General features: G+C 41.2%; 1 protein-coding gene across 1 annotated transcript in view; it reads right to left on the bottom strand.

The window, feature by feature from the left end:
• ep400 (E1A binding protein p400) overlaps nt 1-15,007 on the bottom strand; it is a 135,839-nt gene that overhangs the window by 87,869 nt on the left and 32,963 nt on the right. Inside the window, exons 5-10 of the mRNA XM_048555918.2 lie at nt 14,508-14,624; nt 10,315-10,757; nt 6,047-6,370; nt 3,797-3,982; nt 2,371-2,511; nt 7-88 (exon numbers count right to left, since the gene is read on the bottom strand). Coding sequence (XP_048411875.2) covers nt 7-88; nt 2,371-2,511; nt 3,797-3,982; nt 6,047-6,370; nt 10,315-10,757; nt 14,508-14,624 — 1,293 coding nt within the window. The remainder of the gene's footprint in view (nt 1-6; nt 89-2,370; nt 2,512-3,796; nt 3,983-6,046; nt 6,371-10,314; nt 10,758-14,507; nt 14,625-15,007) is intronic.

The following is a 15,007-nucleotide window of genomic DNA, read 5'->3' as shown; positions in this document are numbered from 1 at the left end:
CTTAACCTCTGTTTGATGATTCCCTCCGTAATTGTAATGCTTTTCTCCGTTGCTCTTCCATATAAAGTTGCAACTTTACTTCTACAACCTGTGAAGAAAATGCAAAAAAAAACTTAGGCGTTTTTTTTCCCCAATCCGTACACATAGCATTCTCTACATTTGGATGCGATGGAGCAAAACATGTTTTCTTATAACCACAGTTTCAACCTAAAATACTGATTTCCTCCTTACATTCACAGTCATGAATAGGCATGTGTTGGAAAATATGAAAAACAACATTTGTAGGATGTCTTCAGTGCAAAAGCACCTCAAGATACTTCACAGAGATGGAGTCAGGCAAAAATGAATGTCAAACCAAGGAGTGGTTTTACTGTGCTGTACTTTTCTAAGTTCTACGTTCTAACTATGATACAAACAGTGTTCAGTGTTGGGGCCGCAGCTGCTCACTTTATGTATTAATGATCTGGCTGAAGGGACTGGGGGCATTCTGGCAAAGTTTGCTGATGATACGAAGATAGGTGGACAGGCAGGTAGTACTGAGGAGGTGGGGAAGCTGCAGAAAGACTTAGACAGTTTAGGAGAGTGGTCCAGGAAATGGCTGATGAAATTCAATGTGAGTAAACGTGAGGTTTTGCACTTTGGAAAAAAGAATACAGGCATGGACTATTTTCTAAACGGTGAGAAAATTCGTAAAGCAGAAGTACAAGGGGATCTGGGAGTGTTGGTCCAGGATTCTCTAAAAGTTAACTTGCAGGTAGAGTCCGTGATTAAGAAAGCGAATGTAATGTTGTCATTTATCTCAAATGGGTTGGAATATAAAAGCAGTGATGTGCTGAGACTTTATAAAGCTCTAGTTAGGCACCATTTAGATACTGTGTCCAATTTTGGGTCCTACACCTCAGGAAGGACATACTGGCGCTGGAGCGTGTCCAGCGGAAATTCACACAGATGATCCCTGGAATGGTAGGTTTAACATACAATGAACAGCTAAGGATCGTATTCATTAGAGTTTAGAAGGTTGAGGGGAGATCTAATAGAAACTTACAAGATAATGTATGGCTTAGAAGGGGTGGACACTGGGAAGTTGTTTCCGTTAGGCGGGGAGACTTGGACCCATGGGTACAGCCTTAGGATTAGAGGGGGTCAATTTAAAACGGAAACGAGGAGACCTTTCTTCAGCCAGAGAGTGGTGGGCTTGTGGAATTCATTGCCATGTAGTGCAGTGGAGGCCGGAATGTTAAATGCCTTCAAGGCAGAGTTCGATAAATCCTTGATCTCACAAGGAATCAAGGGCTATGGGGAGAGTGCAGGGAAGTGGAGTTGAAACGCCCATCAGCCATGAATTAAATGGCGGAGTTGACTTGATGAGCTGAATGGCCTTACTTCCACTCCTATGTCTTATGATCGAAACAGAAATGCTGGAGAAACTCAGCAGGTCTGCCAGCATCTATGGAACAAGTATCTCCACAGATCCTGCTGGAACTACTGAATTTCTCCAGTATTGTTCAGATTTTATTTCTGATTTATTTTGCTTGTACTTGGACTTAATTGGTTCTTGAAGGAGACAGAGACATTGAAACAGGTGCAATTTAAAGTTAAAGCATATGAAGGTGATGGCACGGTTTACAATACTTCTGAGGCTTTTAAAGCAGTCCATCAGACACGGAAATTCCAAGAGGCACAGATAACTAGCCATTTTCTCCAATCCTCTGGAATTCCAAAACATTTTCTCTCATCCCAATTCTCTTCAAATGCTTGAAAAGAGTCAAAACATTACCAAAACCAAACACTGTGTTCACTTTGCGCAATTTTCAGGTGCAGTAGGATCTGAAATGCAGCAAATGTTTCAAATCTGCAATTTATGAATTGGTTAGGGACCAATTTCACTTATGATCAGCCAAATCTGACAAGCAAACAGCATCTATAGGTCCAGTTTCAAATCCCATCTGCAGCAAAGGTGTGTCATGACATGTCCGAACAGGTTGATCAGAAAACAAACAGTGCCATTGCTAATCGAATCATTTGATTACTCAACCAAAAAAACACATCAATTACCAAACACCTGTGCAATCAGTTAAACAGCAATAATCAAATAAAATTTAACAACGGGCTACACAACAAGATAATAAGACAGACAGAGCAAAAATTTCGTCAGAGTTGGATTTAAGGTGGATCGTATGAGGACAGGTGGACAGATGGAGGAAGACAATGCCAGGGCCTAGAGACTGAGCAGCTGAAGGTACAGCCACCAATAGTAGCGATGATATTAATTAGAGAAGCTTGACATCTCCATGTATCTTTTGGAATACGTGAATATTTGTTTTGAAATTTTAGTAATGTCTAATTAATTATAATATTTCATTGTTATACCTTTTCAATATTACACCAAAATTGCAGCACATCTCTAGCAACTGAAGCAGCTTTCCGTCTAAGTTTGGCATGTTCTTCTCTTCTTGCTCTTTCTTCATTCAGCTTCTGTTCTTCATGATGGCGCACAACAGTTCGGGCAAGCTAGTTCAAAAGACAAATTACTGATGGTTATCTTTTTAAGAATCAGTACTTACTTAGATTATCTAAGTTAATGAAAACATCCTTCCAATATCTAGGCACACACAAAGCATTCAATACTAATGTTTACTCAGCTGCAAAACAGTGATTCCGTATTAAGCACGAAATCAGGACATTCGGTTCAAAAGATTCACACTGGTGTTTCTGCTCCACACAAACTTTCTCCTATTGTCTTCATCTCACCCCACCAGCATAACTTTCTTATCCCTTAACCCGCACTTTTATCTGACATCCACTTATATGCATCATACTATTTGTTTCAACCACTCTATGAGGCAATGAGTTCCATGTTCTCACCACTCCTTGGATAAAGACATTGATCCTGAATTCCCTATTGAATTTATTCATGACCATCATAGATTAGTGGGTCAAAGATCTCTGTTTAACAAAACAACTTGAATTTGCAGAGTGCCTCTCGACAAACTCAAGACTTAATGGCCAATTATTTATTTCTGATGTGCTCGGAGACCAAGAAGAAAATCCTCTCTTTAGCAGAAAAACCAAAAATTAACCAATGGGACATTTTTCTCAGTTGCTGCTTACAGGACCTTCCTATATGCCAGCTAGGTGCAGTGTTTACCCAGACAACAATGACAAATGCACTTAAAAACTTCCTCAGAGGGTCCATGCACCACAACGTTCCCAGCACTGACTTCCAGTCTTGGAAGCTACTTTTGCATATGAACCTCACAGGTCTGCGCAGCAGCAGGTAAAATTAGAAGGAAAGTAATTTCACGGTTAATTGATTGGTGGATTTATCACATCCCAAAATACAGCGAGACGAGTTATTTTGTGTGCTATACAAGCAGCTCGTACCACATGAAGTGCATCAGGGTAGCGGGAGAGAGCGCAGAATACGGCGTTACAGCTGCAGAAAGGAAAATTGGAATTAACATTTGACAGATCCATTCAAAAGTCTGATAACAGCAGAGAAAAAGCTGTTCTTGAATCTGTTCATGTGTGCATTCAAACTTTTACACCTCCTGCTTGATGGAAGAGAGTATAATCAGGGTGAGGGGTCTTCGATTCTGTTGGTTGCTTTCCCGAGGCAGCATGAAGAACAGATGGAGTCAATGGATGGAAAGCGTGATGGACTGGACTGTGTTCACGACTCTCTGTAGTTTCTTGCAGTCTTGGGAGATATCTAACAGAACTGTGATAAATACTTGCAGATATGTATGTTTTACATCGCATTCTGTTCGGGCACTAAGATCAGATACAAGTTTACCTTTTTAGCAATGCCCATCTTCCACCTCCTTTCTTGAGCAAAATCTGCAGCCATCCATTGCATTTCTTCCAGCAGATAGTCCCACTGAGATTTCGGCCGTGGTGCTTCCTGAAGTCGTGGCAGTCTCCTCAGTGACCACAACCCCTCTTTCCTAAGTTCAGCAATTCGTTGATGTATCTGATTTTCCTAATAATGAAGAGGGTGTTAGGGTAAAATGAAAAACTTAAATCAAAGCAAAACTCCAATTGATGTATACTAAATCTGTTGCAGCTTGAGATCTATGCAGAATAAAAGAATGTAGAGTTGAGCTTTACATGTTCATTCCAAGTTTTACAGTCCCAGCTGAATGCCCACCTGTTTTCCTTCACTCTTCAACACACTAAATGACAGAACCTCAGCTGTAAAGGGTAAAGAATGCCAAAGATTCACCTCCCACTGAATGGAAAAATTCCTCCTCATCTGTCTTAAATGGTCTGATGCTTATTGAGACCACGTACCCTGGTTCTAGTCCCATTCCAGCAAGGGGAGACATCCTACCGACATTTATCCTGTCAAGTCTTGTCAGAATTTTGAATGCATACCTCCCATTCTTCTAAACTGTGAAGAATATAGTGAAAAAATAAGCCGTGAGGTGGCAAATCTGCTTGGTGTAGTTAACTGCTCATGTTGCATACTGAAACATCACATTTGTACAATAACACAAGAATAATCCAATGCAAGGGTGACATGCAACCCACAAGCCCTAGATTTCTTGCTAAGGCCCTGAAATTTTACTGGTCCTTGAAATGATAACCCTCTATTCAAGTTTGTTGAGATTGGGAAGGCCTATTGGCTAACTGACACTAAATTAAGTCCTTTAAGGAGTTGGTGAAGCACAGTCTTGCTCCTTCCACTTAAAAAATAATCTTAAACAGAAGCAGTAAAACATCTGTCAAATTAAGAACCTCCCCTAACTTTCTTTTCCAAGCAAGTATTGTCTTGATTCAATTGAAGGATACTACAGGACAAGGTAGATCCCAGAATGAAACCTGGCTTGATACATCACAGCTTCTAATTATTACGAATAAATAACGGTGGTTACTTTCTAAAATATATCCCCACATGGTTGCACATGTTCTTTAGCAACGCAACAGAAACCAAGAAAACCAAACAAACCAAGTAATATGTATATGTATCATTCAAAAAAAGAATACAGACATCAAAATGAAGTTTCAACCTGTTTCCCAACACCATCTGAGACTCAACTCTTGCAGATTCCTAGATATGGACAGTGCAGAGAAAGTGATGATTCCTTTCCAGATCTGCTGTGAGGAAACTTTCACAAATCTGAAGACCTAAACTTTCTCAGTTCTAATGACTTGCAGAGCTCTATCCAAAGGCCTGGAAGCTTCACAAGCTACTCCTGCTGGAGTAGTTCGCTTCCCCAAACTGGAAAATACTACTCCTCCTGGGTGGATGGACAACTTACTTCTGAGCTCAGTACCTGATTCTTCTGAACTGAACTCAGAGCTCTTTGTTGTGAAGTCAAAACAAAACAAATAGCTTTACATATTTATCCAGCTGTCAAATAGCCAAAAGTATAAATATCTTATTCCATTAACACTACAGGGGGCTACAGTCACATCCTTTCTGAGCAGTGCTAGGTTTAGATTGCTGTTCCTTAATGACTTCCTGACTTTTCAGTAACCCAGCAGTAACCCATATCTATCTGCCTCTCTCTTTAAACCACTCCAAATTCTAAAATTGAATAAAAAATTATAGGCTTGTCATCACACTATATTAAACTGACCTCCTGGTATACTACAATCAGTAAAACATAAGTCACAATCTTAAATTAAAATCAGCAAGCTTAAAGTATGCGATTTCCAGTGCACAGATAAAGTTATAGCACAGAAACAGGCCAAAAGATAGACCAGGTCAGTGCTCATCTTCCTCTTGGGCCCTTCCAACCTAACTGCATCACACCATCTCAAGAGATCTTTCCATTCCTTTCTCACTGATGCAAAAACTAAGCAATCAGATCACTGATATAACACGGTGTGAAGCTGGATGAACACAGCAGGCCAAGCAGCATCAGAGGAGCAGGAAAGTTCATCAGCAGTTCCTACTATTTCTGTAACAATCAGATCACTGGACAGGTTCTGATGCCTTCATCAAGATTTTGTTGTTAAAAATGAGAAAATCCCATTGTTGAAGAACCCATTACAATCTGGATGCAAGGAATGAAACAGCTAAATTACATTGTCCTACCTGTTTGACTTGTTCGACAACTTTATCTTTTGCATTTGTAGTGCTATCCTGTGAAACTAGTGATGAATTCTGTAACACCACTTGGGCTTTAGGTGGTACCGTGACAGACAAACTAACCAACCCTGCTTGTTTGGATTGAGAGATTGGTGACACTGGCCTGCTTGCAGCCAGGGGAGTCCTATTAGTCAATGCTTGATGTACAGGAGCAGAAGATATTGTCCCTGAAAGGGTCACTTGTGGCACAGACGAGGTAGGCAGTGAATTGGCAATCAATCGTTGGCATGCCTGGCCAGAGTCACTTGTCGATCGCATCAGCGTCACAGTCTGTACAAAATCAGAAATGCAAACATAACATAGTGACTAAGTATATTTCTGACAGAAGCAGCAAATTTTTTGTCTATCACAACACCTACTTGCATTTCTCTCGAACCCAGGCAGGTTCATGAACACTAAGACTACTTAACAAGGTACTGTATAAATTAATGCAAATCAAATCTGGGGAAATGAAACATTAATGGCATGGTAAGGCGGAATGATCGTAAGATCACAGGGGAGGCAGTTCCTAGAGTGGAAATCCTCCAATGAACGGGAGCAAGGGTATTAAATTTGGACCCACCAATGATACAGCATAGAAGCAGACGACTCCAATAAAAGATTACATTAATGGAGATATACTCAGCAAATTAAGTACAACACCGATCAACATGATATAATACATTCTGACAGAAGAATAAGGAGGAGATCAAATACTTAGGGGTTGGGTTTAGGAGCAGAATATCTAGGGATATAAATGGACAAATCTGCTATAAATAGCAATTCAGATTAACAATGCATCTTTTAAAAAAAGCTACTAGAGTACATTTCTCCAGGTTCCCAATCTGGAAACTAGAAGAAATAGTTATGCATACGAGTTACGGAGAAAGTAGGAGCATTAATAAGCTAATAAAATGTGAGGCTGGACGAACACAGCAGGCCAAGCAGCATCTCAGGAGCACAAAAGCTGATTTACAATTTACAATTTACAATCCGACCCCACCACCCAAGACATTTTTCCATCCCCTCCCCTGTCTGCTTTCCGGAGAGACCACTCTCTCCGTGACTCCCTTGTTCGCTCCACACTGCCCTCCAACCCCACCACACCCGGCACCTTCCCCTGCAACCGCAGGAAATGCTACACTTGTCCCCACACCTCCTCCCTCACCCCCATCCCAGGCCCCAAGATGACATTCCACATCAAGCAGAGGTTCACCTGCACATCCGCCAATGTGGTATACTGCATCCACTGTACCCGGTGCGACTTCCTCTACATTGGGGAAACCAAGCGGAGGCTTGGGGACCGCTTTGCAGAACACCTCCGCTCAGTTCGCAAAAAACAACTGCACCTCCCAGTCGCAAACCATTTCCACTCCCCCTCCCATTCTCTTGATGACATGTCCATCATGGGCCTCCTGCACTGCCACAATGATGCCACCCGAAGGTTGCAGGAACAGCAACTCATATTCCGCCTGGGAACCCTGCAGCCATATGGTATCAATGTGGACTTCACCAGTTTCAAAATCTCCCCTTCCCCTACTGCATCCCTAAACCAGCCCAGTTCGTCCCCTCCCCCCACTGCACCACACAACCAGCCCAGCTCTTCCCCCCCACCCACTGCATCCCAAAACCAGTCCAACCTGTCTCTGCCTCCCTAACCGGTTCTTCCTCTCACCCATCCCTTCCTCCCACCCCAAGCCGCACCCCCCGCTACCTACTAACCTCATCCCACCTCCTTGACCTGTCCGTCTTCCCTGGACTGACCTATCCCCTCCCTACCTCCCCACCTACACTCTCTCCACCTATCTTCTTTACTCTCCATCTTCGGTCCGCCTCCCCCTCTCTCCCTATTTATTCCAGTTCCCTCCCCCCATCCCCCTCTCTGATGAAGGGTCTAGGCCCGAAACGTCAGCTTTTGTGCTCCTGAGATGCTGCTTGGCCTGCTGTGTTCGTCCAGCCTCACATTTTATTAGCTTGGAATCTCCAGCATCTGCAGTTCCCATTATCTCTGATACAGCATTAATAAGCTATTCAGTCCTGCAAGCCTGCTCCCTCTTCAATACAATCAGGGTCAACACATCCAACTCAGAACCGCGTCCTCACATCCTTTGATCATTTTACTGCCACAGGGAGTAGTTGAGGCAAATCATATCAACCGTATCAAGGGGCATCTGGATAATTACACAATGAGGAAAGGAGAGGTCCTTAATGAATACTTTGCTTCAGTACTCACAACTGAGAGGGACCTAGTTGTAGAGGAGGACAGTTTGAAACAGGATGGTAGGCTAGAGGAGAAAGATGTTAGTAAGGAAGATGTATTAGGAATTTTGAGAAATTTGAAGATACATAAGTCCCTCGGGCCTGATGGAATTTATCCAAGGATTCTATGGGAGGCGAGGGAAGAGAATACAGGGCCTTTGGCAATGATCTTTTCGCCCTCACTTTCCAGAGGTATAGTGCTGGAAGATTGGAGAGAGGCAAACGTCATTCCCTTGTTCAAAAAAAAGGGAACAGGGATAACCCCAGAAATTACAGGCCAGTTAGTCTTACGTTAGTGGTGGACAAATTATTGGAAATGGGTCTGAGAGATAGGATTTACGATCACTTGGATAGGCACAGTTTGATTTGTGATAGTCAGCATGGATTTGTGAGGGGTAGATCATGCCTCACAAACTTTAGTGAATTCTTTGAAGAGGTGGCCAAACATGTAGATGAAGGTAGAGCAGTGGTTGTGGTATACATGGATTTAAGTAAGGCGTTTGATAAGGTTCCCCGTGGTAGGCTCATGCAGAAAGTAAGGAGGCATGGGACAGGAGAAAATGTGGCAGATTGGATTCAGAATTGGCTGACCCTTAGAAGACAAATGGTGGTAGTGGATGGAAAATATTCAACATGGTGCTCAGTTATGAGTGGTGCAACAGAAGGATCTGTTCTGGGTCCTCTTCTACTTGTGATTTTTGTAAATGATTTGGATGTAGGAGTGGAAGGGTGGATTAGTAAGTTTGCGGACAATACAAAGGTGGGTCACATTGTGGATAGTGCGAAGGGCTATTCTCAGTTACAAAGAGACATTGTTAAGATGCAGAGCTGGGCTGAGAAGTGGCACATGGAGTTTAACCCTGAAAACTGTGAGATGATTCATTTTGGAAGGACAAACTTGAAAGCAGAATACAGGGTTAACGGAAAGGTTCTTGGCAGTGTGGAGGTGCAGACAGATCTTGTAGTTCATGTCCTTAGTTCCTGAAAGCTACCACTCAGGTAGATAGAGTTATTAAGACAGCGTATGGTGTGTTAGCTTTCATTAATAGAGGGATTGAGTTCAAGAGCCATGAAGTTATGCTCCATCTATACAAAAGCTTGGTTTGGCCACATCTAGAGTATTGTGTCCAGTTCTGGTCACCTCATTACAGGAAAGATGTGAAAGTCTTGGAAAAGGTGCAGAGGAGATTTACCAGGATGTTGCCTGGAATGGAGGGAAGGACTTATGAGGAAAGGTTGAGAGCGCTATGGCTTTTCTCTTTAGAACAACAAAAGATGAGAGGTGACTTGATAGAAGTGTACAAAACGATCAGAGGTTTAGACAGAGTAGACAGCCAGAGACTATTTCCTAGGGTGGAGGGAGCTATTACGAGGGGGTATAGTATTAAAGTGAGTTGAGGTAGATATAGGGGAGACATCAGAGGTAGGTTCTTTACTCCTACAGTGGGAGGGGCGTGGAATGCATTGCCGGAGAGGGTAGAAGAGTCAGCCTCATTAGGGGCATTTAAGTGGCTATTAGACAGACATATGGATGACAGCATAAGGTGGAAGTTAGATAGACCTTAGGTTTAACGTGGGCCTGTACTGCTCTATGTTCTATGTCCTATGTTCTATAGAAGGGCTTTGTTGAAACATTGAGATAAACAATGGTGTCTGTGATGTTTTGAAGAAGGGTCACTGGACCTGAAGCATTAACTCTGCTTTCTCTCTGCTGATGTTGCCAGATATGCTGAGTTTTTCCAGCAATTTATGATCTTGTTTGCGATTGTAACTGAAATGATGAATCTCAGAATTACAACATGGTTAGAAAAAGCTAGAAATGACAATACTAATGAAAGTTCATAAAGTAGCTATAGTGAAGTGAAATCAGAGATGTCAACATGTGTTTGATTTCTGCTTGAACCATTACAGTTGAAAAGGCAACTTTCATCATCAAGACATATGGTTCATATACTACCTCCACACAGTACATTTACCTGCTGTTGAGAAAGGTGTGCTTGTGACTGCTGAAGTTGTGCTGACGGTTGAGTCTGCATCGGTACATGAAGTGGAGCTTGAACCTGCTGCTGGAGCTGAACTTGAAGCTGGGTCTGAGACTGTGAAAGAGAAACAGGCTGCTGCTGAGCCTTGAGCTGTGGAAGATTTTGAGGCTGGGGTTGGGGCTGAAGAAGGGGCTGGGGGTGAAGCTGGGGATGGGACTGCAGCTGGGTTTCGACTATGTGTTGTTGTGTCAACTGAATGGTAGCTGGGAGTGATGTCAATGGCATAACTGTGGGCTGCAGTCTGCCAGGCAGCTGAGGCGGAGGCGTGTGCAGGCTAGCTGCGTTCTGCACTGGAGGTCCTTTGGAAGGGTCGTACTGCTGTTGGTTTTGTTTCTGGCCACCAAGCTGTATTGTCTGAGGCGTAGGGGGCATTCCACCTAAAGAAATGTGAAACACAGAGAACATGCAGTCAGCATTGTTTGTTCTTGTTTTAACTAAGTCATTTAATTTTAGTAAATGGTTAATGAATGCAATTAACATTGTCTAAAAGTATCATCCACAGTGCCAGGCTGTGAAACAAAGCTAAAATCAAAATGTATGATTCCTGGATTTCATAAACACAGTGAAAGAGAGCATAAAAAACATGGAAATTGCAGCAAACTTTTATAAAACATTGGTTAGGCATCAGCTGGCGTACTGTGGCCAGTTCTGGACATTTCACTTTTAAAAGGACATCAACGTCTTGGGTACAGAGAAAATTCACCAGGGTGAAGAACCCCAAATCACACTGAGGAACACAAGAATTTGGGAACTTTCTTTTTAAAACAGAAAAGGTTAAAGGGGAAATTGACTTATGTTCAAGATGATGACGGGTTTGGATGTAGTAAATGAAGAGAAACTGTTTTCATGGCTGTAGTGTTGGTAACAATTTAGTAACAGATTTTAAAAGCTGGTAAAGTAACCTGAGATGAGATTACCTTTCTAAAAATAAAGCACACAGAGGTCTGATGATCTAAACTGTACTATCTGGAAGGGTGGTGGAAACAAATTCAATAGCAGCACTCAAAAAGAAACTGGATAAACATTAAAGTTGCAGTTATCGACAAAGTGGCCAATTAGATAGTTCTTTCCAAGAGGCAAAACAGACAAAATGGGACAAATAAATTCCTTCCAAGTTGAATGATCAAAAGTCTGCCTCTCTGCAACATAATAGTTCGTAACCTCCTAAATATAGCTACTTAACTTCAAGCATCTCAGGAAACATGCCCCAGATCTAAATTAATTCTGAAAACCAAACCTGATTGAAATCAAACTGAATCTTTTCAGCACATTTGACAAAAGAGAGAAAAAAAAATTCTTGGCACAGAATTCCTTGGTGAGATTCAGCACTGGTTTTTCTGTCATCATCTTCTATTGAATTTTTAGAAAAACAGTTTACTGACACTAGAAGTAAATAAACTCAATATGCAGTTGTAAAATTTCACAGAAGCAAATTTATTGATCCTGCTCAACCCTGGAGACTTCAATCTAATTTAAACAGATAAATCGCAAAACCAAACTGTTGAGAAAAACACAGTTGTCTCAAACCTGTAAGCGAAGTTCAATTCGGGGGTAATGATAGTAATATGTACAACTAAGCTCTCTGTGGGACTGCAGTACTGCAAATGCAATTATGTTTATTGAGTTTCTGGTGCACGGCGGGAAACAAAAAAAATCAAATACTGAGAGAAACAGCTTCTTTTCACTCCAATGTCAAACAGAGTTCCAAATTCCTGCCACTGTGACTCTGTGAAAACTGCGCATGATGCCATTAATTTACAAAGCTAAATAATGCAAAACACAGAATCCACAAGGCAATGCAGAAGCTTTACACAGGCAGTTTGAACCTAGGCAGTGGAAATAGAAATAAACTTACCACTCAAGTCACCTGCAAATTAAGCACTTCATTTTCAAATTATGTCCCATCACCTTCAAATTTTGTACAAAAAAAATGTTGGTCATTTTGGGAAATTAAGCATGCACATTTAGTTAATGACCTGATCACAAAGAGTCTAGGAGAGACACTTATAAAAGCAGAAAACAGGCAAGAACATGTCAATAATGGCAGCCTGAAACAGGTTATGATTTACACATAGTGCAAGTTAATCCACCTATACAGTTTGACCTTACAGTTCTGGCAACATACAGGCAAGGAAAACAAAAGACCTACTCAATACCCAAACAACATGCTCACATATCTATCTTGGGAAATGAGAATTAAAGAAAACAGAACACGTCACTCAGACAAAAGTTGAATTACACCACAAATTCCCCATAGGCTTCCTCTCCAGAGGTACATTTTCAAAGCATCAAGAAACACGTTCTCACTTCACAGAGCTTGGAAGAAGCTTCTGTGTGTCCAGTGTCAATGGGGATAAAGCACTTATTTCCTTTGTGGAGAAAGATGCTAATATGAACAAGGTGAAACCTATTATCACTGGAGTGATTGTTATGTAGGCTACATAACAACTGTCAATGCACTTCTCTGCTTCACACATTATGATGCAATAAGGCGCTATAGAACAGTAAGCATTATTTTAAGACCAGCTGGATGATTCAGACGGTTTAGAATCAAAGTGACCCATCCAACGTTTGTTGAGAGGCTTGCTTTGAGAGATGTTGTTTTAAAACTGCAGCACCACTTACAGAATGTGCAAGCCTGATAATATGCTGGAATCAGTTAGGGACTGACTGCAACACTGAAATGTTCATGCACAGCTTTCTAGGTGATATTGTCTACAATTCTTGCACTGATCTTCACTAGTAAATCAGGAAAAATTGCCCAATCCAAAATGCACAAGACTGGCCTGTAAACGTTAGTTCAATGTTAAATTCAGCCTGTAGCATTACACCCAAACTGACGTGATCATTTATGTTAGTCACCAAAAACCTAGGATTCAAATTCAAAGAAATAAAGATGTTATATTTATATAGCACATGTCACAACTTCAAAACGTCCCAAAGTATTCTATAACCAATGGACTTCACTTTTGAAGTACAGCCAATATGCAGATAAGGAAGTCCCAATTACAGCAAGAAGAAAATATCCAATAACTGTTTTTAAAACTGATTATTTGGATAAGTATTAGCCAGGAAACAGGTGAGAATTCCTGAGCTTTTCTTTATACATTCCGTGCGAAGCCTTTGCTCCCATCCGATAGCTCAGACAGACCTACAGTGAACATCTCATCCAAGAAAGGGTACCTTCAACGGTACAGCAATGCCTTAGTACAGAACTGAAGGACTAGTGCAGTCCAAGGTGTTTGGAAACCATAACCGTCTGACCCAGAGGACACAGTGTCATGGTTGATATATGAAGACTCTTCAGGGAACATAAAAAGGAGGAAAAGGAGGAGGTGCAGTAAAATATGGCACTGCTTAATCACAATCATGAGTATAGAAAATTAAAATTAAAAGAAGGGCGAATGCATCCAACATCAGAATACAAGGTTAACAGACCAGCTGCAAATCCTTCTTTACCTTTATGGTTAGAAAGCACTAAAAATGAAAAGTTGAAGTCAACACACAAGTTGGCCACACCATGCATGTACCTACTACGAAATATAAAGCACATTCCAAACAGAATTTTAAACAGTCCACATTAAAAGAAAAAGCAAAGCCATGTTCAAACCTCTTTAAAGGACAAGTGCATTTTTCTCAGATTTGAATCAGAGATCAATGTGCTCTGAAACACCAATTGAGAGAGCGTATATGCACAGTTTGAAAACATCACATACTGCATTTATATTACACTGATACTTTCAATATAGCACAGCCCTCTTTATAACGCACCAATTAACTTGCTGGAGGGCATCATTAATAACATGGATGGAACTGAGTTTATAATTTCTTGCAGCTTCTCCCTGTAAACAGAAATTTTAGCCTTTTGAAAATGTCGCTAATGGTCATGCATGACGGTTTGATCGTGTGCACTTTCATTTAAAACTGGCATTGTTCACATTCATTAAAGTTAGAAGTAAGATACAGAATACAAATGACACCCTTACTGAAACTATTACTCTCACTTTAAATTGATGGATACTCTGTCAAAGGATGTTTACGCACAAGCTAAAGTAAATGAAAAAGGTCCTTGTAAATGAGAGAAGACATCAAAATGTGTATGTGAAGATGTGTTTGTTATCTCTTACCCTGCACTGTTGGCATGAGTTGCTGTAAGGGAACAATAGCTGGAGATCCTAAAGTAGTTGTATGCTGGAAAACCATTCCATGACGACCACCTTCTATCCGTGGCCTTTTATTCTGATCTGAAGTCAAAAGCAAAACACAGAGTTCGCAATATTATGCAATAAAAAGAAAGCTTACTGAAGCATCTCCTCTTCAAGGTCAACGCAGACTTGTTCATCATGCATGAAACTTCTGACTTTGAGCAAATGTCTTAACTCTTTCAAGACATCATTGGAAGAATACATAAAATTATTTAAGAGCTTGAAAGTATTGTGCAAAATTAGTGAACAGCCAGGTACCTCAATTCAATGCTTTCAAGGGCCAAACTAATGGTGCAAGGGGTGCAGTATATTGAAAGTATCAGGTTTGTGTGTGATGGGACATTGTTTTTACATCACATTATATGCAGCATGCACTCACTCAATGGCACTCCGGCTAGTGACATAGGCACATTTTCCACAGC

Source organism: Stegostoma tigrinum, chromosome 26 (assembly GCF_030684315.1).
Source record: "Stegostoma tigrinum isolate sSteTig4 chromosome 26, sSteTig4.hap1, whole genome shotgun sequence".
In the NCBI taxonomy this organism is placed as follows: domain Eukaryota; kingdom Metazoa; phylum Chordata; class Chondrichthyes; order Orectolobiformes; family Stegostomatidae; genus Stegostoma; species Stegostoma tigrinum.
The sequence above is the reverse complement of the archived record's forward strand: the minus strand, read 5'-3'. Positions and strand labels throughout refer to the sequence as shown.